Source organism: Salvelinus fontinalis, chromosome 24, assembly GCF_029448725.1.
Source record: "Salvelinus fontinalis isolate EN_2023a chromosome 24, ASM2944872v1, whole genome shotgun sequence".
In the NCBI taxonomy this organism is placed as follows: domain Eukaryota; kingdom Metazoa; phylum Chordata; class Actinopteri; order Salmoniformes; family Salmonidae; genus Salvelinus; species Salvelinus fontinalis.
The window spans coordinates 2,979,191-3,006,068 of NC_074688.1; the positions used below are offsets into that span (position 1 = coordinate 2,979,191).

The 26,878-nt window shown below is 40.5% G+C and overlaps 1 protein-coding gene across 1 annotated transcript in view; it reads right to left on the reverse strand.

The window, feature by feature from the left end:
* Window positions 1–26,526, reverse strand: part of LOC129821763 (ATP-binding cassette sub-family G member 1-like) — a 60,411-nt gene extending 33,885 nt beyond the window's left edge. The window contains exons 1-2 of the mRNA XM_055879388.1: window positions 26,296–26,526; window positions 23,589–23,832 (exon numbers count right to left, since the gene is read on the reverse strand). Of these exons, the coding sequence (XP_055735363.1) occupies window positions 23,589–23,832; window positions 26,296–26,358 (307 nt within the window). The 5' untranslated portion in view covers window positions 26,359–26,526. The remainder of the gene's footprint in view (window positions 1–23,588; window positions 23,833–26,295) is intronic.
* Window positions 26,527–26,878: the final 352 nt, after the last annotated feature.

A 26,878-nucleotide genomic window follows, 5' to 3' on the forward strand; every position in this document is an offset into this window, starting at 1 on the left:
ATATTTCAGGATTTAAAATAGAAATGCCACTATAGTGGCATGCATTTTCTCCAATGCATTGCCTGACAGCAACAAAGCAGCTCCAATACAGCAAAAAAGTAAACAGAGTTTTCCCATATATCATCCGGCCAGACTGTTACATACTGTCAGTTAGACTCCAGCTGTGGCTGTTGAAATAGTATTTTTGCATGTGTTTTGGTTTTATGTAGCCCTCTAGTAGACCACCTCAGCTATATCTAGCACACGCCTCAGCTATGTGAAACAGCGTCTGATACCTCTCGTACAGGCTCCCACCCAAGAACATGCCTATCGCAGGGTAACAGTCTGTCAAAACTATAGACTGTAATTAAGTGTTTTAGATCTGCTGCAAAGCACCACTGCTCCAAGCCAAACATAAATGAATAATGCATTTAAAGCCGCACTCCTTCATTTTAGTATACTCTTAAAAGAGCGAGCCACAAAAAAATACAAAAAATAAAAATGCATTTTCACCAGATATTGCTTAATTTCTAATATACAGTGCCTTCGGAAAGTATTCAGACCCCTCGACTTTTCCCACATTTTGTTACGTTACAGCCTTATTCTAAAATGGGTTAAAAAAATAAAATACTCAGCAATCTAAACAAAATACCCCATAATGACAAAGCAAAAACAGGTTCAGACATTTTTGCAAATGCATTGAAAATAAAAAACAGAAATAGCTCATCTACATAAGTATTCAGACCCTTTGCTATGAGACTCGAAATTGAGCTCAGATGCATCCTGTTTCCATTGATCATCCTTGAGATGATTCTACAACTTTATAGGAGTCCACTTGTGCTAAATTCAATTGATTGGACATGATTTGGAAAGGCACACACCTGTCTATATAAGGTCCCACAGTTGACAGTGCATGTCAAAGCAAAAACCAAGCCATGAGGTCAAAGGAATTGTCCGTAGAGCTCCGAGACAGGATTGTGTCAAGGCACAGATCTGGGGAAGGGTACCAAAACATTTCTGCAGCATTGAAGGTCCCCTAGAACACAGTGGCCTCCATCATTCTTAAATGGAAGAACTTTGGAACCTCCAAGACTCTTTCTAGTGCTGGCCGCTCGGCCAAACTGAGCAATCGGGGGAGAGGGCCTTGGTCAGGGAGGTGACCAAGAACCCGAAGGTCACTCTGACAGAGCTCCTCTTTGGAGATGAGAAAACCTTCCAGAAGCCCAACACTCTCTGTAGCACTCCACCAATCAGGCCTTTATGGTAGAGTGGCCAGACGGAAGCCACTAATCAGTAAAAAGGACATGACAGCCTGCTTGGAGTTTGCCAAAAGGCACCTAAAGGACTCTCAGACCATGACAAACTAGATTCTCTAGTCTGATGAAACCAAGATGGAACTGTTTGGCCTAAATGCCAAACGTCATGTCGGAAGGAAACTTGGCATCATGCCTACAGTGAAGCATGGTGGTGGCAGCATCATGCTGTGGAGATGTTTTTTAGCAACAGGGACTGGGAGACTTGTCAGGATCGAGGGAATGATGAATGGAGAAAAGTACAGAGAGATCCTTGATGAAAACCTGCTCCGAAGAGCTCAGGACCTCAGACTGGAGCGAAGGTTCACCTTCCAACAGGACAATGACCCAAAGTATTTAGCCAAGACAGAGCAGGAGTGGCTTTGGGACAAATCTCTGAATGCCCTTCAGTGGCCCAGCCAGAGCCCGGACTTGAACCCAATGGGGTCCGAATACTTATGTACATGTGATTTCAGCTTTTATTCTTTATAAATTTGCAAAAAATCTAAAAAACAGTTTTTGCTTTGTCATTATAGGGTATTGTGTGTAGGTTGATGGGGGGGGGGGGGGGGGGGGTATTTAAACCATTTTAGGCCGTAACATAACATAATGTGGAAAAGGTCAAGGGGTCTGAATACTTTCCGGATGCACCGTTGGATCATGACCCCCTGTCCTATTCATTATGATCTGAAAGGCAAAACTGATTCTAGATCGGTAGGCTACTCCTACTCTGAGAGACTTTGAGAATATGGGCCATCAAGGGGAGACTGCTGCACTGCTTAACAGGACATCATTGTTAGGGTGGTGTGTCTACTCAACTGGGTCTCCAGTCATGGATGATAGAATACACTGGAAGAAGAGCAGCTCAGTACAGCAGCCAAAAACCTTCTTCAGAAAATCTACAAAATCAATGCTAGTTAGAAAAGACAAGTGCGAGTTTAGAGACACCATCTCTCTTTCTCTCACTGCCTGAGTGCTATAAGAAGGTATTCATTTTACATTCATCTTTAAGGTTGCTGCCCGTATCATCGCCAAGCCTATCTCCAACATTTTTAACCTCTCTCTCCTTTCCAGGGAGGTTCCCATTGCTTGGAAGGCAGCCAAGCGGTCCGTCCATTATTTGCTTGGAAGGCGGTCCGTCCATTATTTAAAGGGGGAGATCAAGCTGATCCTAAATGTTATAGGCCAATTTCTATTTGGCCCTGTTTATCTAAAGTGTTGGAAAAATGTGTCAATAATCAACTGACTGGCTTTCTTGATATAGTATTCTCTCGAGTATGCAATCTGGTTTCCGCTCAGGTTATGTATGTGTCACTGCAACCTTAAGGGTCCTCAATGATGTCACCATTGCCCTTGATTCTAAGCAATATTGTGCTGCTATTTTTATTGACTTGGCCAAAGCTTTTGATACGGTAGACCATTCCATTCTTGTGGGCCAGCTAAGGAGTATTGGTGTCTCTGAGGGGTCTTTGGCCTGGTTTGATAACTACCTCTCTCAAAGATTTCAGTGTATAAAGTCAGAAAATCTGCTGTCTCAGCCACTGACTGTCACCAAGGGAGTACCCCAAGGCTCGATCCTAGGCCCCAAGCTCTTCTCAATTTACATCAACAACATAGCTCAGGCAGTAGGGAACAATAAAGCTTTCTTAGTGTCCAACAAGCTTTCTCTACCCTTAACCTTGTTCTGAACACCTCCAAAACAAAGGTTGTTTGGTAAGAAGAATGCCCCTCCTCCCACAGGTGTTATTACTACCTCTGGGGGTTTAGAGCTTGAGGTAGTCACCTCATACAAGTACTTGGGAGTATGGCTAGATGGTGCACTGTCATTCTCTCAGCACGTCAAAGCTGCAGGCTAAAGTTAAATCTAGACTTGGTTTCTTCTATCGTAATCGCTCCTCTTTCACCCCAGCTGCCAAACTAACCCTGATTCAGATGACCATCCTACCCATGCTAGATTATGGAGACATAATTTGTAGATCGGCAGGTAAGGGTGCTCTCGAGCAGCTAGATGTTCTTTACCATTCGATCATCAGATTTGCCACCAATGCTCCTTATAGGACACATCACTACACTCTATACGTCGCAAGACCCACTGGTTGATGCTTATTTATAAAACCCTCTTGGGCCTCACTCCCCCCTATCTGAGATGTCTACTGCAGCCCTCATCCTCCACATACAACACCCATTCTGCCAGTCACATTCTGTTAAAGGTCCCCAAAGCACACACATCCCTGGGTCGCTCCTCTTTTCAGTTCGCTGCAGCTCGCGACTGGAATGAGCCACAACAAACACTCAAACTGGACAGTTTTATCTCAATCTCTTCATTCAAAGACTCAATCATGGACACTCTTACTGACAGTGGTGGCTGCTTTGTGTGATGTATTGTTGTCTCTACATTCTTGCCCTTTGTGCTGTTGTCTGTGCCCAATAGTGTTTGTACCATGTTTTGTGCTGCTACTGTACAGTACCATGTTGTGTTGCTACCATGTTGTTGTTTTGTTGTGTTGCTGCCTTGCTATGTTGTTGTCTTAGGTCTCTTTTTATGTAGTGTTGTCTCTCTTGTCGTGATGTGTGCTTTGTCCTATATTTATATTGTTATTTATTATTTATTTTTAATCGCAGGCCCCCGTGCCCGCAGGAGTCCTTTTGCCTTTAGGTAGGCCGTCATTGTAAATAAGAATGTGTTCTTAACTGACTTGCCTAGTTAAATAAATGTTAAATAAAATAAAATAAATACATCTAAATGTAGATCTGTCCACCTTGCTAAAGTCGCCAGGATATCACAGGGATCCTCAGTGGCACAAATCTGAGAGTATTCCAACCCCCAGGGTCCCCAGCGCAGGTGCCCGTGCTCTGACAGACATATTGTAGATGCTGACATCCCTTCGTGATAGTGACTGAGTTGTACTACCCTGTTATAAATCTTTCCCATGATCCTGACGGATCTTGAAAGATCGTCCTGAAAGATCGAGATTATAACCAGGGCAGAGCTGCTTTTCTTTTCAACCAAAGCTGACATTAAAAGAGTATGTGACTCAGTCGTGTGAAGTCTATTAAAAACCCCTTACACAAACATTTCTAAAAAAGCTATATAGAGCCATGCCAACAAACAAAAGCTTACAGTGGCCTAATCCATTGAATATTAGTCCTCTGATGCGCTTTAAAAACAGGGGAGCAAAACATTTAGTCATGCTCGCACGCGCGCGCACGCACATGCACGCAAGCAAGCACACACACTTTCGTCACCACCAATACTATTTGGTGTAAACGGCAAAGTAACAGAATGTCCGTATGTCTGGAGGGTTCAGCCTAGGTGAAATGCATCAGGTCTTTAAAGCGCTAACTGACACGTCATCTAATGGATTTCCAGGGTGATAGCCATGCCTCGTCATCCTCTCAGTCAGACAGATGGTCAGTCAGAAAAGACACGGTCAGGTCACATCAATGCACTAAACTGTAGGTCTGAGTCTAGTTAAAGGGATATTTAAATGTCATTGTTTTGTAGTAAAAAAAGATAGAGCAAGATTTGTTTTTCCAATGGCATCATCTGGTGTGAATCATGTGATTTTAACCAATTGTGAGTAGTCATTGCCTACTAATTGGTTAAAATCACATGATTCACATACTGTACATTGTTGTTGTTGGAGTAGTGCTGGAGATCATGAATATTAAGGTTGAAAATGTGTGTAATGTGTCGTGGAAAATCATCTCAGAAATATAACGCTTTATCAGAACTTGTAAATTCAATGATGCTCTTTATTACAATTGTACAGCCATCTGGAATGTCCGCGGAACCCCCACCGCGGAACCCCCCCCTCAGAAGTCCAGTCCTTTATATTTATACCCACATAGTATTGTCCGTCCCCTATGACGTCATTCCCCACCATCTGCCTTCAATCAGTTTATAATGGTGGCCGGACCCTCCCTTTACCACTAAATCAATGCACTCTTTGTGCCCCCCCCCCCTCTCTAGGGCATCCAATTGCTTATAGGCGTCTATGTGTCTGGTCAGTTTCACTCAAATGGAATCAGCAGACTATGTGTTTCTTGTTCATTAGTGTCCAGCCATCTCAGGCATATTTCTCTGGTATGTATGCTTTTCTAGTGGAATGAGTAGACTATATTTCTAGTGGGTCTAAGTGCCCTAAACACATATTTCTCTGACATGTGTATCTCTTTAAAGAATCAGCAGACTGTGTGTCTAGTGTCCAATTTCTTTAAGCGCCTATCTGTCTGACAGCATAATGGAGAATCTACAAGGGTCAGAGGGTCAGAACGTCCCCCAGTAGTTTTCCATTACCACGGTCTCATGATCTATGTTACCATGTGGTTTGTTACTTTAATGTTCAGCTATCTTTAATATTTATATGTTATCCATGTATTTTATGTTACTACTACATCATCTGCTAATCTTTGGTTTCCTGTATTTACCAGAATGGCAAACACACTCACATCTGCCTTCTTATACTATTTACCTATCTATTGTTTAATAGTGTGATATCTACCTACATATGTCACTTACTCCTACATAATCCCTCCTCTTGAGGGTAAATAACCTCAAAAACCATATTAAAAATGACATATAGAGAGTAGATATCAATACCAACAATTGACTAAAACATTATCAAAATAAAGCTTACAAATCACTTGTACCAAACATCTCCAATACATAAACACAGACAGGAAGAAAAGATCCAATTGAAACATAATATTCTTACAAAACCCAACTAGACCAAACATCTCCAATTAATAACATAAAATAGGAATGAAAGATCTAGTTAAAATAAAAAATACTAATAATCAACCATTATATTTTGATGAAGCAATGAGCATGTAGTATGAATCCCTGCCTAAGGTTACAAAGAACACAAAGCATTAGGCAAAATAGATATGCTAAAACCCCTTTACATAAGACCACAGTCCTCATCCTTACATATAAGACAATCTCTTCTTTGACACTTTGACAGAAAAAAGGTTCTAGGTGATGATAATGACCATCCTCATGAATTTTTGTACACCACTTGAAATTGTGACACAAATTACACTTTTTGTGGACATGTATGAGTAAACATTAATCTGAACTGGGTAATTTAACATATACATGGAAACCATCCTTACGAAAATCGTGACACGCATGACCACCCCCCCAATCACTTCATAGAGACAGTTAGGTTTACCAAAGGGGCAGTCAAGAGGTCCTCCAACTGCATTGCAAGGCTTTCCATACTTATTGGTATAATTGCCTGGGCTTCCCGGTACAGGATCAATCACCACAGGAGGGTCATCTCTCCTTACAGACATCTATTTAACTGTTGTCTAAACCACAATTGACTTTACCAGGGGTATAACACAACAAAATGCAATACCCAAAGCCAACAACCCTCCTCCCAACATGATGGTCATCCTAGCAAACATGAATCCCCACTTTAAGTTCTTATTTGGTATTATCCACAGAAATATAGATTCAAATCCTGATTTAACCTCATCTCTGGCCTTGAAATCCCTAGGTAGACCTCTAAGCAGTCCAATTGCATTAAGGTATACCTCAGGATCCTTATCATAAACCCTTTTAACTCTAGGTTTAACATAGTCATCATGGAGTGATTCAATAATAGTAACCTATTTAATTGCTCTAACTAAGGCACAAGGACCAATCCATCCATCAGACAATACATTCAACAGTTAGTTTTTCCCACACATCCAGAAACTATCAGCAATACCTCTGTCTTGAATTTTCAACATAGTAAGAGATGGCGTAACCTGAGTTATGTAACTACACAACCCTTTTCTATTCATAATCAACCCTTTATCATTACTTTTACGAACTCCCACGTTCTCTAATACCAAAATAGTATCACATTGTACAGTGGTGTTTCCTACATCAATTCCTTCAGTGTGGTGTCTGTAACAACATTCATATTTTCCTTTAACCACGGTACCTCTATCTAATTAAGGTACATTTAATTCAGTTCTAATGTTATAGGCAGCACAATCATTGTCTCCCAGCATGGTCTCATTCAACATAATTTTTCCCCTAGTCCTTAACCAGAACAATCCTACATTTTATGTCACACAAGGGAAAGAATACTTTCTATTGGTACAATAGTCATTTTTCCCAACTTACACAGTTTTTACATGATGCTGGTTCAGAGACTATTAAAAGATCAGACAAAGGTGATTTTCTTCACAAAATACAATTGTCCATTCTGTGTCTGTTTGCCATATACTTAGCCCATTCGTATCACTCCTTCTTCACTACTTCTTCTCATGTGGTGTCCTTGAGTGGTTCTGATTCTGATATATCTAATTCTGTTGCTTTTTCAATGTTCTTATCTTGAGGTAGATCATTAGAGTTTATCAGAAAGTTTCAAATATCAGTAAAAACTCTCCTGACTGATGTCTCAGGTTGCTTTGTGGCACGGTGGTCTGCTTGGTAAGGGCAGTCGATGTCATCTAGTGATAGCTACTGTGGTCGTCACAGCAGCCGCCACCCTTGTTGTTGTCACAGGTTCTTCCTGTTCATGTGCAGGGGTAGAATCAACCTTAATGACAGTGATGCTACTCCCTTCGGTCACTGTTGTTCTTGTTATTTCAACTATTAATTCTTCACCTTCAACTGGTTCAATCTGATTCATGATGAGCACCCTCTCGTCTTTTTCTTTGATTAATGTCAGGTCACATCCTTTCGGATCCCAAATGACTTGTCCCTTTGTTTGGTGATATGTCCATCCACAGAGTGCAATCTCCGATAAGGGTTTGATCCTTATGATTGAGATAGACTTCAGTTCTCCTACTTCTGTTATAAATTGAGGTGGAACATAGATTCTAACCTTGTCAGTCTTTTTGGATTGTTTGGCTGATTCCATTCTTCTCTTCCTGCTCCCACCATACATCTTGATTGTGCATTAGTCTGTTGTTTCTATTCTAGCATTCACTGTTACTTCTGTTATGTCAATGTCATTATTCTTTTGTTGTTCTAACATCAATTGTCTGTAAAGGAGGCCATTCAACAGTTTAAAAGTCAATTGTAGGGTAATCCCCATTTTCTTCAGCTTGCGGGACTTTTCCTCCTCTTTCTTCACCTGAGGCTCCCTCCTCAGGCCGGACTTAACTTCCATCTGGAAGAGTTTCAATTTTAGGGAAGAAACGTTCTTATTCTGTTCCTTGTGAGGCCTCTCCTCCTCTTCTGGGTGCATTAGTCGGTGCACGTGTCATATTTTGGCTTTCACTTGATTTGCTGTTTTCTTGGCTCCTCCCTGGCGTCTCAATCGTTTCCGCTGCTCCTGCTCCCTCCAGGCTCCCTCCTGGTGAATCAGCATCCTCTGTGTCCTCATCTCTATGTGGTTGTATCCTTCTCTCTGTTGGGACTCATGTGCAGTGGTTCAGATGGTACCACGTCTGGCTTCTTTTCACTTGGACGGCCGTTCTTGTTGCTTTGGCCACCTCATAGGGTCCATCTCTCCTCGGTTGATCCCACTTCCTCCGGATCCCTCCAACGTGGACTAGATCTCCTGGTATCACTGGGAGAGGTCCTTCTGGTCCCCTTGGATCATCAGACGCAGAATCTCTCATCCTGGTTCAGGTTTCTGCCTACTTTCTGTGAAGCATTCATACTTAGAGACTTATGGCCTCTGTTCTATGATTGCACCATACATCCTCTTACTTCCATCACTCATCACACAACAAACAGACATTCCAGCTGAAGCTGGCGAACCCCTCTCCTTCTGGTTTCCTAAACATAAGACTTGGAAAACAACAGACAAAACATAACAGCATTGACAATGTTATGTGTTATGCATAAATATATTCATGCAAACTGAAATCTGAGACCATGACAATTCCCACTCTCTCTTTACCTGACTCTATGCCTCCAGGATACTTTTCTGCTGGACTCCACAAAAATAAAAGCCCTAAAAAGCTTCCTCATGCTTCCACCCAGTCTTCCCCTTTCGGCCCCAGGTTCTGAGAGGTGTTCCCAAATCATGTCATTTTTACTTAGTTTCCCATCTACTCCATTTCAACTGATAATCATGTGCATAACCTACAATTAACATTCTCTCTTCTTGAATTAATTCAACACTGTATATGCTTTCATATCAATCCCTTTAACATGTTTGTTTAGAGTATAATATCCTATCATCCATTCTCTTTCCCATGATGTATTATAAATAAAACAAGTAGCCTCCAAACTCAACCCAGTATGTCTATAGTGGAATCTAATCTCTCTCTCTTTCTCTCTCTGATTCCACATCCTCTGTCATGGTGTTTTCAAGCTCACCCATTATTCAGCTGGACCTTATTTCTCGTGAGACTTATGCACCCACCAAAGAGAGACAAGAAGAACTTTACCACTGCAGTGTTGTAAGAAGTATACCACCAGCCTGGTGTATCTTGATGTACACTCAGTCTCCAGAATGCAGCCCAAGCCCTTCCATTTCTGGCTGTTTTTTCCTGAGGACATACACACTTACACATGGGTTATTTCCTGACAACATTAGCAAGATCACTAAATCTTAATTTTTAATAACAGCCCTATGTAACCATTCTGCCTCAAATACCTGGCCTCCTGCCACAGAAATATTCATAATGATAGTTAAATGATGGTCCCTACGGCAACTGCTGTAAAATAACATGTACTCAGTCAAGTGTCTTCCAGTTGGAAGAATATCCAATCCTCACAAAACTAAGTCATAAGTTTCTTAAACTTTTGCTCTAGTGTTCAAAATGCCACCACTTATTCTTTTTACCATATCTTTAGATATGTGAATTGTTCTATTTACTTTAGAATTTTCCCTATATTTTACACAGTCAGCTGTCTTTCCTTTTCTGTGAATTATCTCTATTATTATACATAGTTTCTACAAATAACACCCCTTCACTACCATTACCTTCATTTATGAGTCCCCTAACCCATAGCAGCCATTGTTTAATACATCCTTAAGTCAATTTATATATCATTTATATCAATCAGTCCCTCCTCAGGAACATATACACAACCTTATGTTCCTCAAAACAAAAATAAATTGACCAAACGAGAAAAAGAGAAAAAAAAAAAATAATAATAATAATTTTTTTATAATAATTACACATTTGCAATAAATTTCCACTATTCGTAATGTAATTAAACCTGGAGAAAAACGTCCATCTGTTTCATTCTATGCCCCTGTTATTATTGGTCTCTTTCTTCTTCATTCTTGGGTATCATCGCACAACATACTATCTTTTTATTCAATTAAACATTAGATTTTATCATTCCAATTCCAATGACATTATAAAACAAAAAATAAAAAACCTTTAATCTAATATTCTGTAAGTTGTCAACCTCCTTGTCTCAGGATTAGTTTCCAGAGCTTCCCTAAGCCTATTAACGTTAAACAGTTCTATATCCAAAGAACTAAACAGTTATATTTTTTATTTTATACATTTTCCAACCCAATATTCAGGATAACAGTCCTTAGTGTTTACTTTAACTCAAATTTGACCTTATCTATTCAATACACAACATCCCTTTAATAATGAACATTTATACTAAACACTTTAAATACCAGTATTACCTATTTTCCAATAGCCCTTTTGTCTCAGTTTCTCTCATGAATGGCCTGACAATAAAAAATCAGTACCCCAATAACTTTAAGTCATTATTCTCCCAACAAATATAATGTCATTTCAGCATGTCTTTTTTAGATACAGTTCACAGGTCATCAGACACAGTTGTCCCTCACTGTTCAGTCGGTTAGGGTGGGTTTGATCTCCACACCCACTTGTGGTAATATTCTCTCCCATGCCTTACAGCATTCTGACGTCACCTTCTTATGATAACTCCCTTATTTCACCAGTGTTCTCTCAGATGAATTACAGATGATGTTTTTATCAACAAAAACCCTCACAAACCCACACTCCAATAAACCCGTTGGAATAACTTTCAACACTTTTTATATGCATAATGAACAAAACACATTTGTGTATTTCCCCAAAGACCATAACCCCAAGGAACTGATAGTTTTACCTATGAACCCATGTTATATCAAAAATAAAAATTAAAATAAACCTATTCGAATAACTTATTCAATTTAAGGGTACAACTCTTCATAATTTTCCCAGAGACATAATAGATTTTCAAAGTAATTATACAGTTTGAATAGAGTCTGGTGTCTTAAACATTTTATAAGTAAATCCCACCTGTTCCAACAATTTCTAGTAAAAGGTGATCAGTCTTTCACAGGAAATTCCTAGGATTCAGGGCATTTTGACACCATTAATATGTTTCCACTCCCCCTTTCTTTAGGAGCAACTTAAATACATTTTTCAAAAACATGTTCATCCTTTTGCATACCCAATTTGAAACTGAATTGGAAAAAACCCTTCCAATATATCTACTAATGCATATTCATTCCCAGTACATGGTGTACTCACTAGTGAACCATAAGCTAATAATAGCAAACGAACTGGACTCACTCATCCAGAACTCCATGTTTTAGCCTTATCCAGATATTTTTATTTTTAAAGCGGCTGACTTTAATTACTGTGGAAAGCAGTTAATTAGTCTCCAATGACATTGTTGACCAGAGAAGATTGAAAACCCTTTTTTTTCCCTTATTCTTTCTGGAAAAGAAAGTGTACATATCGTTAATATTCACAATGTTACCTTTTAGTCAGCAAACCAATAATTTTACTTATCCATAGATTTTATTCTAAAGCGTCTTTAACAGTTCCAGAGAATTGTGGTATATAATGTCTAACAATTAATATTCCATCGTTACTTTACTAGATGTCAAGTCAAACGTGATCTAATACTTCTTCTTGACCACATATAAACTGCAATCTCTATGAAACACTCATTGTTCCCTCAGAGACTACACACCGCCAAGTAAAAATTCCATTCTCACTAACCTCAAACCGATTAGTTGTTTGTTATTTTGACAAGGATATATACTCTTGTATAGCGACATTTCCTTCTACCGCACTAAGTTCTAATGTCACATTACACTAATTTTTCTCATACCCGATATACCTATATCCAGAACAGAGAGCTATTTTCTTATTGGTTCTTAGATCTTGTCAATAGTTCTGCCAATCACCCGCACGTCTGCGAGGATTAGAGGAACCACACACACACCCCCATCGCAATGTATTTTCTGATGATAGAATGTTGACATCAGAACGCCTGCAAATCGAGCTTCACATTTTGGTCCCATGTGACTGTTTAATTCCCTTGTCCTATTTATCCTGTTCATCAGGTAATAGTGTCCTTCTCTCCCTATTCTATGGAAACAGTCATTTTGTTGTCATGCCACTAATTATTTATTTATTTTTTCTAAATACTCCCATGTATTATACACCTTTTATTTACTATTTTTCCAAGGTAGAGCGAATCCCCTTTCCAATTAAAAATGCATTTGTCCCATCACTTAATTTCTCTTCTCAAACCAAGCTCTATATAGTACAGACATTATTTCTGAATACTACAGATGACTTAATGTCTTATTCTAATACAATACTTCAAATATCACTGTGTTTTTCCCATTACAGATATTATTATTTATTCATTTTATAATTCTAATCAATTTTATGATTACATTTACATTACATTTAAGTCATTTAGCAAATGCTCTTATCCAGAGCGACTTACAAATTGGAAAGTTCATACATATTCATCCTGGTCCCCCATGGGAATTTAACCCTCAACCCTGGTGTTGCAAGCACCATGCTCTACCAACTGAGTCACACCAGTCCACTGCCCGCTCCTTTACGATCTCTATCTAACGTCTTACGTTTACCTTTATTAATTTATTTTGTCTATACTTTCTTACCTCTTATCTATATTCTTATTATTTCATTGTCTTTTATCCCATTTTACTGTTTAATTCCCGATTCACGGTTTTAGTGAAACAAACCTCTCATATTTTGGTCTCTGTCCTTCAGGCTATTTTTAGACCGCAGTCTCTGTGGGTACAGAGTGATCGACGGCCTGTTTTTTCCTCTTCCTTTGTTACACCGTTCGTGAATCCTTAATCTGTCCTGAATTTCACTATTTATCACTATTTATCTTAACTAACCTAGATTCGTTTTTAACTTTATAGTACAATTTCAATTTATCGACGATTCTACTTTCTGTCTTGTTACACACTATTTGGTTTAATCCTCTTTTATTATCTTTATGGTTATTTATTTTAACACCTTTTTTAGTATTCTACTATGGTCGCTTATTACTTTATCACATCAGTGTTTTTATCCTTGATTATAACTTATTTTACTTCGATGTTCCTTAATTTCATTCCATCTGCCTAATAGCAGTTAACTGCACTCTCCTTCTCAAATTACACTCAGTTAACTATCAGAGAGGCTTGCGCATGCCTCTTCCTACCACAGACACACACACACAACCCAACCTGTCCTTTCTTTCTTCCTAATGTTCTATCTCTACACAGATCTACTCATTTCTTACAACATTATCATTCATCCTTTTGTTTTTACCTCAAAACAACTCAGTTCTTTCTTTATTGACTTAATCCCTTTGTTCAACATAAGCCTAGGCTAATAGGATTTCTACGATATGACGAGAGACTACTGTCTAATCGGATCAGCTTGTCTTCATATCCTACCCAACCCCCAATACTGATATTTTCTTCTTTTATTTGATTAGTATTGTGGCGTGACCTACTGAATTAAAAAACCCTGTTAGCTAGACAGAGCGGTTTTTTATTCGCAGGATTTCTTTTGCATTTGAACGCCGCACAATCGGGCAAATGTCCTAAATATTCATCCGTACAGTCCTCCTTTCAGAGCGTTAACCATGAAATATTTATTTAACTACTGATTTATGTTTCGACCGTATTAACTACTTTTGCAGTTGAACGCCGCACAATCGGGCAAACGTTTTTCCTACAACCTAATATTTATAAGCTACTTTTGCAGTTGAACGCCGCACAATCGGGCTAACGTTTTCCTACAACCTAATATTTATAAGCTACTTTTGCAGTTGAACGCCGCACAATCGGGCTAACGTTTTCCTACAACCTAATATTTATAAGCTACTTTTGCAGTTGAACGCCGCACAATCGGGCTAACGTTTTTCCTGCCTTCTAAATATTCATCCGTACAGTCCCCCGTTCTGAGGCGGTATCCATGAAGTATTTATTTACTAAATATCCACCCAATCAGACCTCTTTAAAAATGTTCCTTTTTTAACGAGCGGTATCGTGGCTTTCTAACTACTTATTCATGCAGTTCTCTGTTATCTTTAGAGCCGTTATTCATAAGTAACCTGTCCAAGCATTCCTTCTACTAATTTTATTGAAGAAGTATCACAGGATTTTCTACCTACATTATCTGTTTTTACCGTATGGGCTGTCCCACATTATAGCCAGCCATCTCAGCCAGATGGCACAAACAAGCACATCATTTAAGCTACACATTCGAACGGTCTAATCAGAACGAGCGCATGCTCCACTAAACACCCAACACAAGCAAAGTTCACATCGCCTATTCACTCATTCTCTATACATGCACATGCATTTATATTTAATACAATTCCCCAAATTACACATACATGCAAATTCATTGAATTTAAAAGTTCTTTTGTATTTACTGGTTTCATTTTAGGAAATTTGAAAGAGAGACTTACGTGGCGCTCCTCTCGCTGAGACAGTATCTCTGAAGCAATCTTACACAAACATTTCAACCATTGTAAGAACTTGCTTACCGTCTAGTTGGGCGGCCACCCTTGTTTGTTAGATTGTCCAAAGAACCCATCATCAGCCAAGAACGTCCCAGTCCCTATCAGCTCCTGGCAAGCTCGCCAAAATATGTCGTGGAAAATCATCTCAGAAATATAACGCTTTATCAGAACTTGTAAATTCAATGATGCTCTTTATTACAATTGTACAGCCATCTGGAATGTCCGCGGAACCCCCACCGCGGAACCCCCCCCTCAGAAGTCCAGTCCTTTATATTTATACCCACATAGTATTGTCCGTCCCCTATGACGTCATTCCCCACCATCTGCCTTCAATCAGTTTATAATGGTGGCCGGACCCTCCCTTTACCACTAAATCAATGCACTCTTTGTGCCCCCCCCCCCTCTCTAGGGCATCCAATTGCTTATAGGCGTCTATGTGTCTGGTCAGTTTCACTCAAATGGAATCAGCAGACTATGTGTTTCTTGTTCATTAGTGTCCAGCCATCTCAGGCATATTTCTCTGGTATGTATGCTTTTCTAGTGGAATGAGTAGACTATATTTCTAGTGGGTCTAAGTGCCCTAAACACATATTTCTCTGACATGTGTATCTCTTTAAAGAATCAGCAGACTGTGTGTCTAGTGTCCAATTTCTTTAAGCGCCTATCTGTCTGACAGCATAATGGAGAATCTACAAGGGTCAGAGGGTCAGAACGTCCCCCAGTAGTTTTCCATTACCACGGTCTCATGATCTATGTTACCATGTGGTTTGTTACTTTAATGTTCAGCTATCTTTAATATTTATATGTTATCCATGTATTTTATGTTACTACTACATCATCTGCTAATCTTTGGTTTCCTGTATTTACCAGAATGGCAAACACACTCACATCTGCCTTCTTATACTATTTACCTATCTATTGTTTAATAGTGTGATATCTACCTACATATGTCACTTACTCCTACAAATGTCCCTTTAAGCCATCATCACAACTAGCTATGCGTTGTAAATGTGTGTTGTAAATGTGTGTTCTATAAATGTGTGTTCTATAAATGTGTGTTCTACAGTAAATAAAGTGGCGTAATGAATTGAAATGTGGTTGAGGTCAATTTGTCATCTAAAATTAACGTTATAGGCTTATTATTATTAGTGAATTTTATGACGCAACCAGCTCCATCGGTCAATTAAGAATTTAAGCTTAAGACATATGTGTTAATGCAAAAAAAACACTAGTCATTGCTCTTTTAAGAGATGAAAGGCAGCTCAAGAGGCATCCTTTTTAGTTTGTATCTTTGTGAGTGCAAAGCCCATGGCATCCTGTTGTGTTATCATCAGCCCCACCCCCACTGCATCTGGGTTACTGCAGTTTGCTGACCGATAGTAACAGGCTGAGATCAGCTCAGACTCTCTTAGTTGCGGCTGCAGACGACTTGCTACAGAGTTTTTCCTCAGTTTCCTTTATCGTATGTATTACCAAGATTTGCAGGACAGCTCGACGGCCCGGTTTCCATTTCAGTCAACCAGGAACAATACAGGCTGTAACGCTGCCCAGACCTGGCAGGGACAACGACGTCCGGTCAAGTCCACAAGGTCCATTCAATGTAGATGACCTACATTTCCTCCATGCTCATTGTTGATGTGTTAAAAAATAAAAAATAAATGAATACATGTGCGTCACTGCATCTAACTGTAGGCAGCCTTTTAATGATTAGATGACATGTTTGTATTCTCTGCACTTCTATATCTTAATGTTGTCTGTACGGTTCTCTGATCTAGTCTACGCTTCGAGAAGGAGACAGACGGACAGACGGACAGAAGGCGCAGGTCTGCATGCCAATGAACATCCAGATGGGAGAGTGCTAATGAAGACAACAGTGCTTTGCTGTGATGGGAGGAGGGCCCCTCCAGTGAAGACATGCCAGAGTAACTCGCCAGCTGTGCAGTTCCGTCAACTCAGATTCACAGCATCACTACCACCAGCACCCAATCCCAAACGTAAAGCAACCTCGCTAGCAACTCTCTCGCTCTGGTCTTGTGGGAGAGCAATCACTTACCCAGAGGGAGTAATGATGCGCCTATTCAAAAGGCTAACAAGTAATATCTTACTTTGTTTACAGTCATTTGTATGATGGCACATCTTTGAAGCAATAGCCTTCCATCCCTCTCAACGTCAAATCAGACTTTTATAATGGTTGGTGATTCTTAAAATACTCAGTGGGATCGGAGTGTTGTCAGGCAGCTGATTTCTCTGAAAGGTGATTTGAGATCCCTAACTGGAGCATACAGTATGTGATATCTGAACACTAGTACAAACTTCACTGAACCGCAAAATAAGATCCATGCTAAATCAACCCTAACTAGCAGCTACTTCTGCCTACAAATATGCAAATCTGCATTTATTTATGATAATCCACCAGACAAAGCAATCATTATGTCTAATTTAATAAACATTTTTGCCAGCCAAATTTGAAGAGCAAGTGGTATGTAGAATTTCACTAGGCTGCAGTTTTCTGTAGTACACTACGTACAGAGGGGGACACCTAGTCAGTTGTCCAACTGAATGTACTGTATTCAACTGAAATGTGTCTTCTGCATTTAACCCAACCCATGACACCGTGGGTTAACTACATTGGAGAATGACAGATTTTTACCTTGTCAGCTCGGGGATTCGATCCAGCAACCTTTCGGTTACTGGCCCAACGCTCTAAGCACTAGGCTACCTGCCTCCCCAAATGTAAGTACATAATTGTTACAATTTACCTACTATTGATTGACTTAATATTCAAAAACGTTCTACTTTTAAACTCGGACAAAACAGAGATGCTTGTTCTAGGTCCCAAGAAACAAAGAGATCTTCTGTTAAATCTGACAATTCATCTTGATGGTTGTAAAGTCGTCTCAAATAAAACTGTGAAGGACCTCGGCGTTACTCTTGACCCTGATCTCTCTTTTGACGAACATATCAAGACTGTTTCAAGGACAGCTTTTTTCCATCTACGTAACATTGCAAAAATCTGAAATTTTCTGTCCAAAAATGATGCAGAAAAATTAATCCATGCATTTGTTACTTCTAGGTTAGACTACTGCAATGCTCTACTTTCCGGCTACCCGGATAAAGCACTAAATAAACTTCAGTTAGTGCTAAATACGGCTGCTAGAATCCTGACTAGAACCAAGAAATTTGATCATATTACTCCAGTGCTAGCTTCCCTACACTGGCTTCCTGTTAAGGCAAGGGCTGATTTCAAGGTTTTACTGTTAACCTATAAAGCGTTACATGGGCTTGCTCCTACCTATCTTTCCGAGTTGGTCCTGCCGTACATACCAATACGTACGCTACGGTCACAAGACGCAGGCCTCCTAATTGTCCCTAGAATTTCTAAGCAAACAGCGGGAGGCAAGGCTTTCTCCTATAGATCTCCATTTTTATGGAACAGTCTGCCTACCCATGTGAGAGACACAGACTCGGTCTCAACCTTTAAGTCTTTACTGAAGACTTATCTCTTCAGTAGGTCATATGATTGAGTGTAGTCTGGCCCAGGAGTGTGAAGGTGAACGGAAAGGCTCTGGAGCAACGAACCGCCCTTGCTGTCTCTGCCTGGCCGGTTCCCCTCTCTCCACTGGGATTCTCTGCCTCTAACCCTGTTACAGGGGCTGAGTCACTGGCTTACTGGTGCTCTTTCATGCCGTCCCTGGGAGGGGTGCGTCACTTGAGTGGGTTGAGTTACTGACGTGATCTTCCTGTCTGGGTTGGCGCCCCCCCTTGGTTTGTGCTGTGGTGGAGATCTTTGTTGGCTATACTCGGCCTTGTCTCAGGATTATAAGTTGGTGGTTGAAGATATCCCTCCAGTGGTGCGGGGGCTGTGCTTTGGCAAAGTGGGTGGGGTTATATCCTTCCTATTTGGCCCTGTCCGGGGGTATCTTCGGATGGGGCCACAGTGTCTCCTGACCGCTCCTGTCTCAGCCTCCAGTATTTATGCTGCAGTAGTTTGTGTCGGGGGGCTGGGGTCAGTTGGTTATACCTGGAGTACTTCTCCTGTCTTATCCAGTGTCCTGTGTGAATTTAAGTATGCTTTCTCTAATTCTCTCGTTCTCTCTTTCTTTCTCTCTCTGAGAACCTGAGCCCTAGGACCATACGTCAGGACTACCGGGCATGACGACTCCCTGCTGCCCCCAGTCCGCCTGGCCTTGCTGCTATTCCAGTTTCAACGGTTCTGCCTGCGGTTATGGAACCGCCACCTGTCCCAGACCTGTTGTTTTTCAACTCTTAATGATCGGCTATGAAAAGCCAACTGAATATTATTCATGATTATTATTTGACCATGCTTGTCATTTATGAACATTTTTGAACATCTTGGCATAGTTCTGTTATAATCTCCACCCGGCACAGCCAGAAGAGGACTGGCCACCCCTCATAGCCTGGTTCCTCTCTAGGTTTCTTCCTAGGTTTTGGCCTTTCTAGGGAGTTTTTCCTAGCCACCGTGCTTCTACACCTGCATTCTAGCTGTTTGGGGTTTTAGGCTGGGTCTCTGTACAGCACTTCGAGACATTAGCTGATGTACGAAGGGCTATATAAAATAAACTTGATTGATTGATTGATTGAAATAAACTGGTGCAGGGAATGTAGGGAAACTGAAATCCATTTGACCAAATTTTTACCAGCATGTCAACTTTGAAACTAGAAGTGACAAACTCTTGAACACCTTTACTCCACACACAGAAACGCATTCAAGGCTCTCCCTCGCCCTCCCTTTGGCAAATCTGACCATAACATTATCCTCCTTCTTCCTGCTTACAAAAACTCAAACAGGAAGTACCAGTGATCCATATTGAGCGCAAGTGGTCAGATGAAGCGGCTGCTAAGCTACAGGACTGTGTCGCTAGCACAGACTGGAATTTATTCTGGGAATCATCCGATAACATTACAACATCAGTCACAAGCTTTAATTAATAAGTGCATTGATGTCATCATCCCCAAAGTGACCGTACGTACATAACCCAAACAGAAGCCATGGATTACAAGCAACATCCGCACTGAGCTAAAAGCTAGAGCTGCCACTTTCAAGGAGCAGGACACTAATACGGACGCTTATAAAAGAAAATACTGCCACAATCTCGGACGAGCCATCAAATAGGCAAGACATCAATACAGGACTAAGATCGAATCATACTACGCTGGCTCTGATGTTCGTCGAATGTGGCGGGGTTTGCAAACTATCACGGATTACAAAGGGAAACCCGGCTGCGAGCTGCCCATTGACGCCAGCCTACCTGACATGCTAAATTCCTTCTATGCTCGCTTTGAGACAAGCAACACTGAACCATGCATGAGAGCACCAGCTGTTCCAGACAACTCTGTGATCTCGCTCTCCGTGGCCGATGTGAGTAAGACCTTAAACAGGTTAACATTCACAAGGCCGTGGGGCCAGATGGATTACCAGGATGCGTACTCAGAGCATGTGCTGTTCAGCCGGCAAGTGTCTTCACTGACATGTTCAACCTCTCCCTAACCCAGTCTAATGTTTCAAGCAGACCACCATAGTCCCTGTGCCCACGAATGCCAAGGTAACCTGTCTAAATGACTATCACCCCGTAGCACTCACATCTATGGCCATGAAATGCTTTAAAAGGCTGGTCATGGCTCAAATCAACCCCATCATGCCAGACACCTTGGACCCACTCCAATTCACATACCGCCCCAACAGGTCCACAGACAACGCAATCTCTATTGCACTCCACACTGCCCTCTCCCACCTGGATAAGAGGAACACCTACGTGGGAAAATTGTTCATTGACTACAGCTCAGCTTTCAATACCATGTCATGGATCATGGGACTGAACACCTCCCTCTGCAGCTTGATCCTGGATTTCCTGACGGGCCACCCCAAGGTGGTGAGTGTAGGCAACAACACATCCAGCACGCTAACCCTCAACATGGCGGCCCCTCAGGGACGTGTTCTTGGTCCCCTCCTGTACTCTCTGTTCACCCACGACTGTGTGGCCATGCAAGACGGTGGTTAGCCTGATCACCGACAATGATGAGACAGCCTACAGGGAGGTGGTCGGTGACCTAGCAGTGTGGTGCCAGGACAACAACCTTTCCCTCAACGTCAGCAAGACAAATGAGCTGATTGTGGACCACAGGAAAATGAGGACCAGGCACGCATGGACAGGGCTGTATTGGATTGGGTCGAGAGATTCAAGTTCCTTGGTGTACACATCACTAAGGATATGGTCCACACACAACAACACAGTTGTGAAGATACAACACCTCTTCCCCCTCAGGAGGCTGAAAAGATTTGGCATGGGCCCTCAAAAAGCTCTACAGCTGCACCATTGAGAGCATCTTGACTGGCTGCATCACCGCTTGGTATGACAACTGCTTGGCATCCGACTGCAAGGCGCTACAGAGGGTAGTGTGTCCGGCCCAGTAAATCACTGGGGCAGAGCTCGCTGCCATCCAGGACCTCTATACCAGGTGGTGTCAGAGGAAGGCCCAAAAAAGTCAGACTCCAGCCACCCAAGTCATAGACTGTTCTCTCTGCTGCCACATGGCAAGCGGTACCGATACACTAAGTCTGGAAACAACAGAACCCTGAACAGCTTCTACACCCCGACGCTATAAGACTGCTAAATAGTTCAAGTGGCAACATGTAACTTTTTGGGCGACCTGACAAAATTCACATAGAAATGTGAGTTATAGATCTATCATTCTACTTGATAGCAAGTCTAAGAAGCAGTATATCTGTTCTATGTGCGCTATTTCTATGCTTCCCGTTCTTAAATTGTTGTTTTTTGCGTCTTTTACTTTCGGTTTTGTACACCAGTTCCAAACAGCTGAAACAACAATATTTTTGGTAATGGGAAATATTTTTCACAGCGGTTTAGATGGTACAATGATTCTCTGCACTATACAGGCTTATTTTGTCACATAAACTGAAATTAGGAGAACTATTAGAGTTTTAACAACCAGGAAATGGCGGAGTGATTTCTGCATAGTGCAACTTTAACCAAATTGCTACTCAAACTATCTGTATTAACCACCCTTTGCACTCTTTTGACTCATAACATACACTGCTGCTACAACTGCTTATTATCTATCATTTTGCCAAGTCATTTTACCCCTACCTACATTTGAAGTCGGAAGTTTACATACACTTAGTCATTAAAACTCGTTCTTCAACCACTCCACAAACTTCTTGTTAACAAACTATAGTTTTGGCAAGTCGGTTAGGACATCTACTTTGTGCATGACACAAGTCATTTTTCCAACAATTGTTTACAGACAGATTATTTCACTTATAATTCACTGTATCACAATTCCAGTGGGTCAGAAGTTTACATACACTAAGTTGACTGTGCCTTTAAACAGCTTGGAAAATTCCAGAAAATGATGTCATGGCTTTAGCAGCTTCTGATAAATGATGTCAATTAGCCTGAGTCAATTGGAGGTGTACCTGTGGATGTATTTCAAGGCCTACCTTTAAACTCAGTGCCTCTTTGCTTGACATCATGGGAAGATCAAAAGAAATCAGCCAAGACCTCAGAAAGAAAATTGTAAACTTCCACAAGTCTGGTTCATCCTTGGGAGCAATTTCCAAATGCCTGAAGGTACCACATTCATCTGTACAAAAAACAGTACGCAAGTATAAACACCATGGGACCATGCAGCTGTCATACGGCTCAGCAAGGAGACGCGTTCTGTTTCCTAGAGATGAACGTACTTTGGTGCAAAAAGTGCAACTTAATCCCAGAACAACAGCAAAGGACCTTGTGAAGATGCTGGAGGAAACAGGTACACAAGTATCTATATCCACAGTAAAACGAGTCCTATATCGACATAACCTGAAAGGCCTCTCAGCAAGGAAGAAGCCACTGTTCCAAAACTGCCATAAAAATGCCAGACTACGATTTGCAACTGGACATGGGGACAAAGATCGTACTTTTTGGAGAAATGTCCTCTGGTCTGATGAAACAAAAATAGAACTGTTAGGCCAGAATAACCATCATTATGTTTGGAGGAAAAAGGGGGAGGCTTGCAAGCCGAAGAACACCATCCCAACCGTGAAGCACGGGGGTAGCAGAATCATGTTGTGGAGGTGCTTTGCTGCAGGAGGGACTGGTGCATTTCACAAAATAGATGGCATCATGAGGCAGGAAAATGATGTGGATATACTGAAGCAACATCTCAAGACATCAGTCAGGAAGTTAAAGTTTGGTCGCAAATGGGTCTTCCAAATGGACAATGACCCCAAGCATACTTCCACAGTTGTGGCAAAATGGCTTAATGGACAACAAAGTCAAGGTATTGGAGTGGCCATCACAAAGCCCTGACCTCAATCCCATAGATCATGTGTGCGCAGAACTGAAAAAGTGTGTGCGAGCAAGGAGGCCAACTAACCTGACTCAGTTGCACCAGCTCTGTCAGGAGGAATGGGACAAATTTCACCCAACTTATTGTGGGAAACTGTATTTATACCTCGTATTACTTTCTATCTATTTGTCTCTCTGCATTGTTGGGAAGGGCCCATAAGCATTTTACTGTTAGTCTACACCTGTTGTTTACAAAGCATGTGACAAATAAAATATGATTTGATTTGAATAAATAAGATTCCTGAGAAAAGCCTATAATGCACCCACCTTTCTTTCTCCACCATGGTCCCTCTGGAACTGAGTAGCTGACATCTTTGAATTCAATGTTTACTGCTGGTCGACGTGGCAGGTAGGAAAAACGTTGGGCTTCAGTTAGACTGTTCTCCACCTTCTTGAGATGCCCATTTAATAATGGAGTATGTTGACTGCTCACATGATTGGATACCACTTCATCAAGAGATACACATACAGTCCTGGGGTCCAGCATCAGATCGGGAGGCCCATTGGTGTTCTGGTGGTGATGGAGAGAGAGGTACAACAGGTGGTTTGGGGTATAAAATGCTTGAATTATCAAAAAAAATGCCAACAGAGTGGGGTAGGTTACACCATTAAAACTGGGAATTGAAAAACGACAGCCTCGCCACTTGTTTTGAAAAAGTTGAGAGATGAGACTAAGAAAATGTAACCCCTCTCAAATTCATAGGCAATGCTTGTGATGCAAGGAATGTCCGTCCATGACATCCAAATGATATGTTTGGAACATGATGCTACACATTGTTCATTTCCGATCTTGATATTCTTAAACAATGGAGTAAAAAAACATATATTTTGACTTATAATAGACCCAGACAGTTGTGCTGAGCCTGAGAGGCATTTCTAAGTTATATTCTTCAAGAATCAAGGTCAATAATTTTAATTTGACCACTGAAAATATCCCAGATTGTAGACAACAATCAAACTTGAATACAATAAAGATATCTTATAACACAATTCCTTGATTTGAGATGTACATATGCATGTACACTTCTGATCATTTCCCTTTCAGAATACGATTTAGGCAAAGTGCATGTTGGCATAGGCTACTGTAGGCTGCTGCAGAGTCGCCTAATCTGTTTCTATCTATAGGCAGAGTGCCGAGGTTACTATCGGACAAAGTACGATAGTACTCAGAGGTTACTCTGAGCACAAAGAAAAACAACAGCCATGCAATAATACTGATGAACTAAATGGTATGTGTTAATTACATATACACATTTGAGTAATAAAAAATGGATTATTGAAGAAAGACGGCAGTCATTCGAATCTATGGTTCATTCACAAAAAATTGCTGGGTTGTTTGGTTGACCCAACTGCCGGGTTGCAGGCGTTGGGTCACATAGTTGGATTGTTTTCATTAAAAAGAGCACAGTTAGGTTGTTGATGCTGGGTTATTGGTGCTGGGTTATTCAAATATGTACTATACGTAGTTTAGTAGGGGTTTTTGGTATTCCATGAGGCTTACAGAAGTGTATGAGTTCCCTGAAAGCCTATACAAATCACACTGTTGGGATAGATACCACTTTATTATAATATGTAATAAATAATCCTAATATTCTAAAAAAGAATTTGTAAAATGATAAACATTTTAAGAAAACATTTTATTTGCAGTATGTAAACTTAACATGGTGAACAGGAATGACATTTACTCTCACAGGTTGCCATTAATAAGTTATATCTGAAAGCCACACCTCCTGAAAATAACCTATGGATTACATTAAAAAATACCCAGATGCTAGGTCAACCCAGCATGAAAGTAAAAGATACCCAACTGGCTGGGTAAAAATAACCCAGCATGTGTTTTATCCAATATTTATGACCCAAATCGGGTTGTTTTTAACCCAGCATTTATGGCCATCGGGTTAAACAAAACTGACAAAATGAAAAACTTGCAGATTGATATAGTCATCTTGTCTAATAATTAGCAAATATTGTTATCGCTATTGTAACTATCATGATTTGAAAATGCAAAACATCTATTGAAGTATTTCCCACATAGTATTAATACAATCATAATCAGTGGTGGAAAAAGTACCCAATTGTCATACTTGAGTAAAAGTAAATAAGAAATGACTCAAGAAATAAAGTGAAAGTCACCCAGTAACATACTACTTAAGTAAAAGTCTAAAAGTATTTGGTTTTAAATATACTTAAGTATCAAAACTAAATGTAATTGCAAAAATGTACTTAAGTATCAAATGTAAAAGTATAAATCATTTCAAATTCCTTATATTAAGCAAACCAGATGGCACAATTGTTCGTGTTTTTTATTTATTTACGGATAGCCAGGGTTACACTCCAACACTCAGACATCATTTAGAAAACAAAGCATTGTGTTAAGTGAGTCACCAGATCAGAGGCTGGTAGAGATGACCAGGGACGTTCTCTAGATAAGTGCGTGAAATGGTTCATTTCTGTCCTGCTAAGCATTCAAAATGTAACGAGTACTTTTGGGCGTCAGTGAAAATGTATGGAGTAGAAGTACATCACTTTCTTTAGGGATGTAGTAAAAGTAAAAGTTGTCAAAAATCGAAATAGTAAAGTACAGATACGACAAAAACTACTGAAGTAGCACTTTAAAGTATTTTTACACAAGTACTTTACACCACTGATCATAATGCATTTAAATAATTTGGAGAGGGGATATTACAGTTCATATTCTCATCTAGGCTGCCTATTATGATGAACAGTTTTGGACATTATGATGAACAAGAAGAACTGATAGCAAAATGCTGATCAAACATGTTAATTTAAAGAAATGCACAACTTGCCAGGCCGTCATTGTAAACTAGCATTTTTTCTTCATCAACTTGCCTGGTTAAATAAAGGTTAAATAAAAGTATAAAAAATATGTCATTAAAGAAAATACCATCAATATTATCACAATACATTGACACAATCACATTTTCATTTATAATGAATAAGAGTGTTTTCTTACCATTAGGATGGAGTTAGTGACAGTGACGTTATTCACAGAAAATGCTGCCATAAGACATGCCATTCCCCCTCCAAAAATGGATCCAATAAATGGACAAAAATATTCCACCTAAAAACCTGCACAAATCTGTTGCATCGCCGCTTGGTATGCGCTGAGCACCTAAAAAAGGTGTTCACTCTTCCTAGTTATGTTCTCTCCCGCGTGTCTTGCCTGCCCTGTGCCCAGGACGAAATCAGTAGACTATTGTTTACAAGCGCACAACCGTGTTTACAATGTGACGTCACACACCGGACCGGCGGCAACTGGTGGTTATCGCCTCTCTCCGGGTTAATGTTTGTGGAATTGCACAATACGCATGTCATCTACAGCTTGCCGGTCACGGTGTAGGCCTACAATACAAAACGTATTATAGGCTACTAAACTCAATTCCGTTATTTTATACCGAGGCGGAGTTGAGAACTGATAGCAACAACATTGAGTCACCATAAGTCGATACTTGCAAACATTTACATTCTGAAAACGCTTACCTGTACCTATGTTTGTCCTGTACAACTGCGGTCCTTCCGCGGGGTGCTGAAATTCT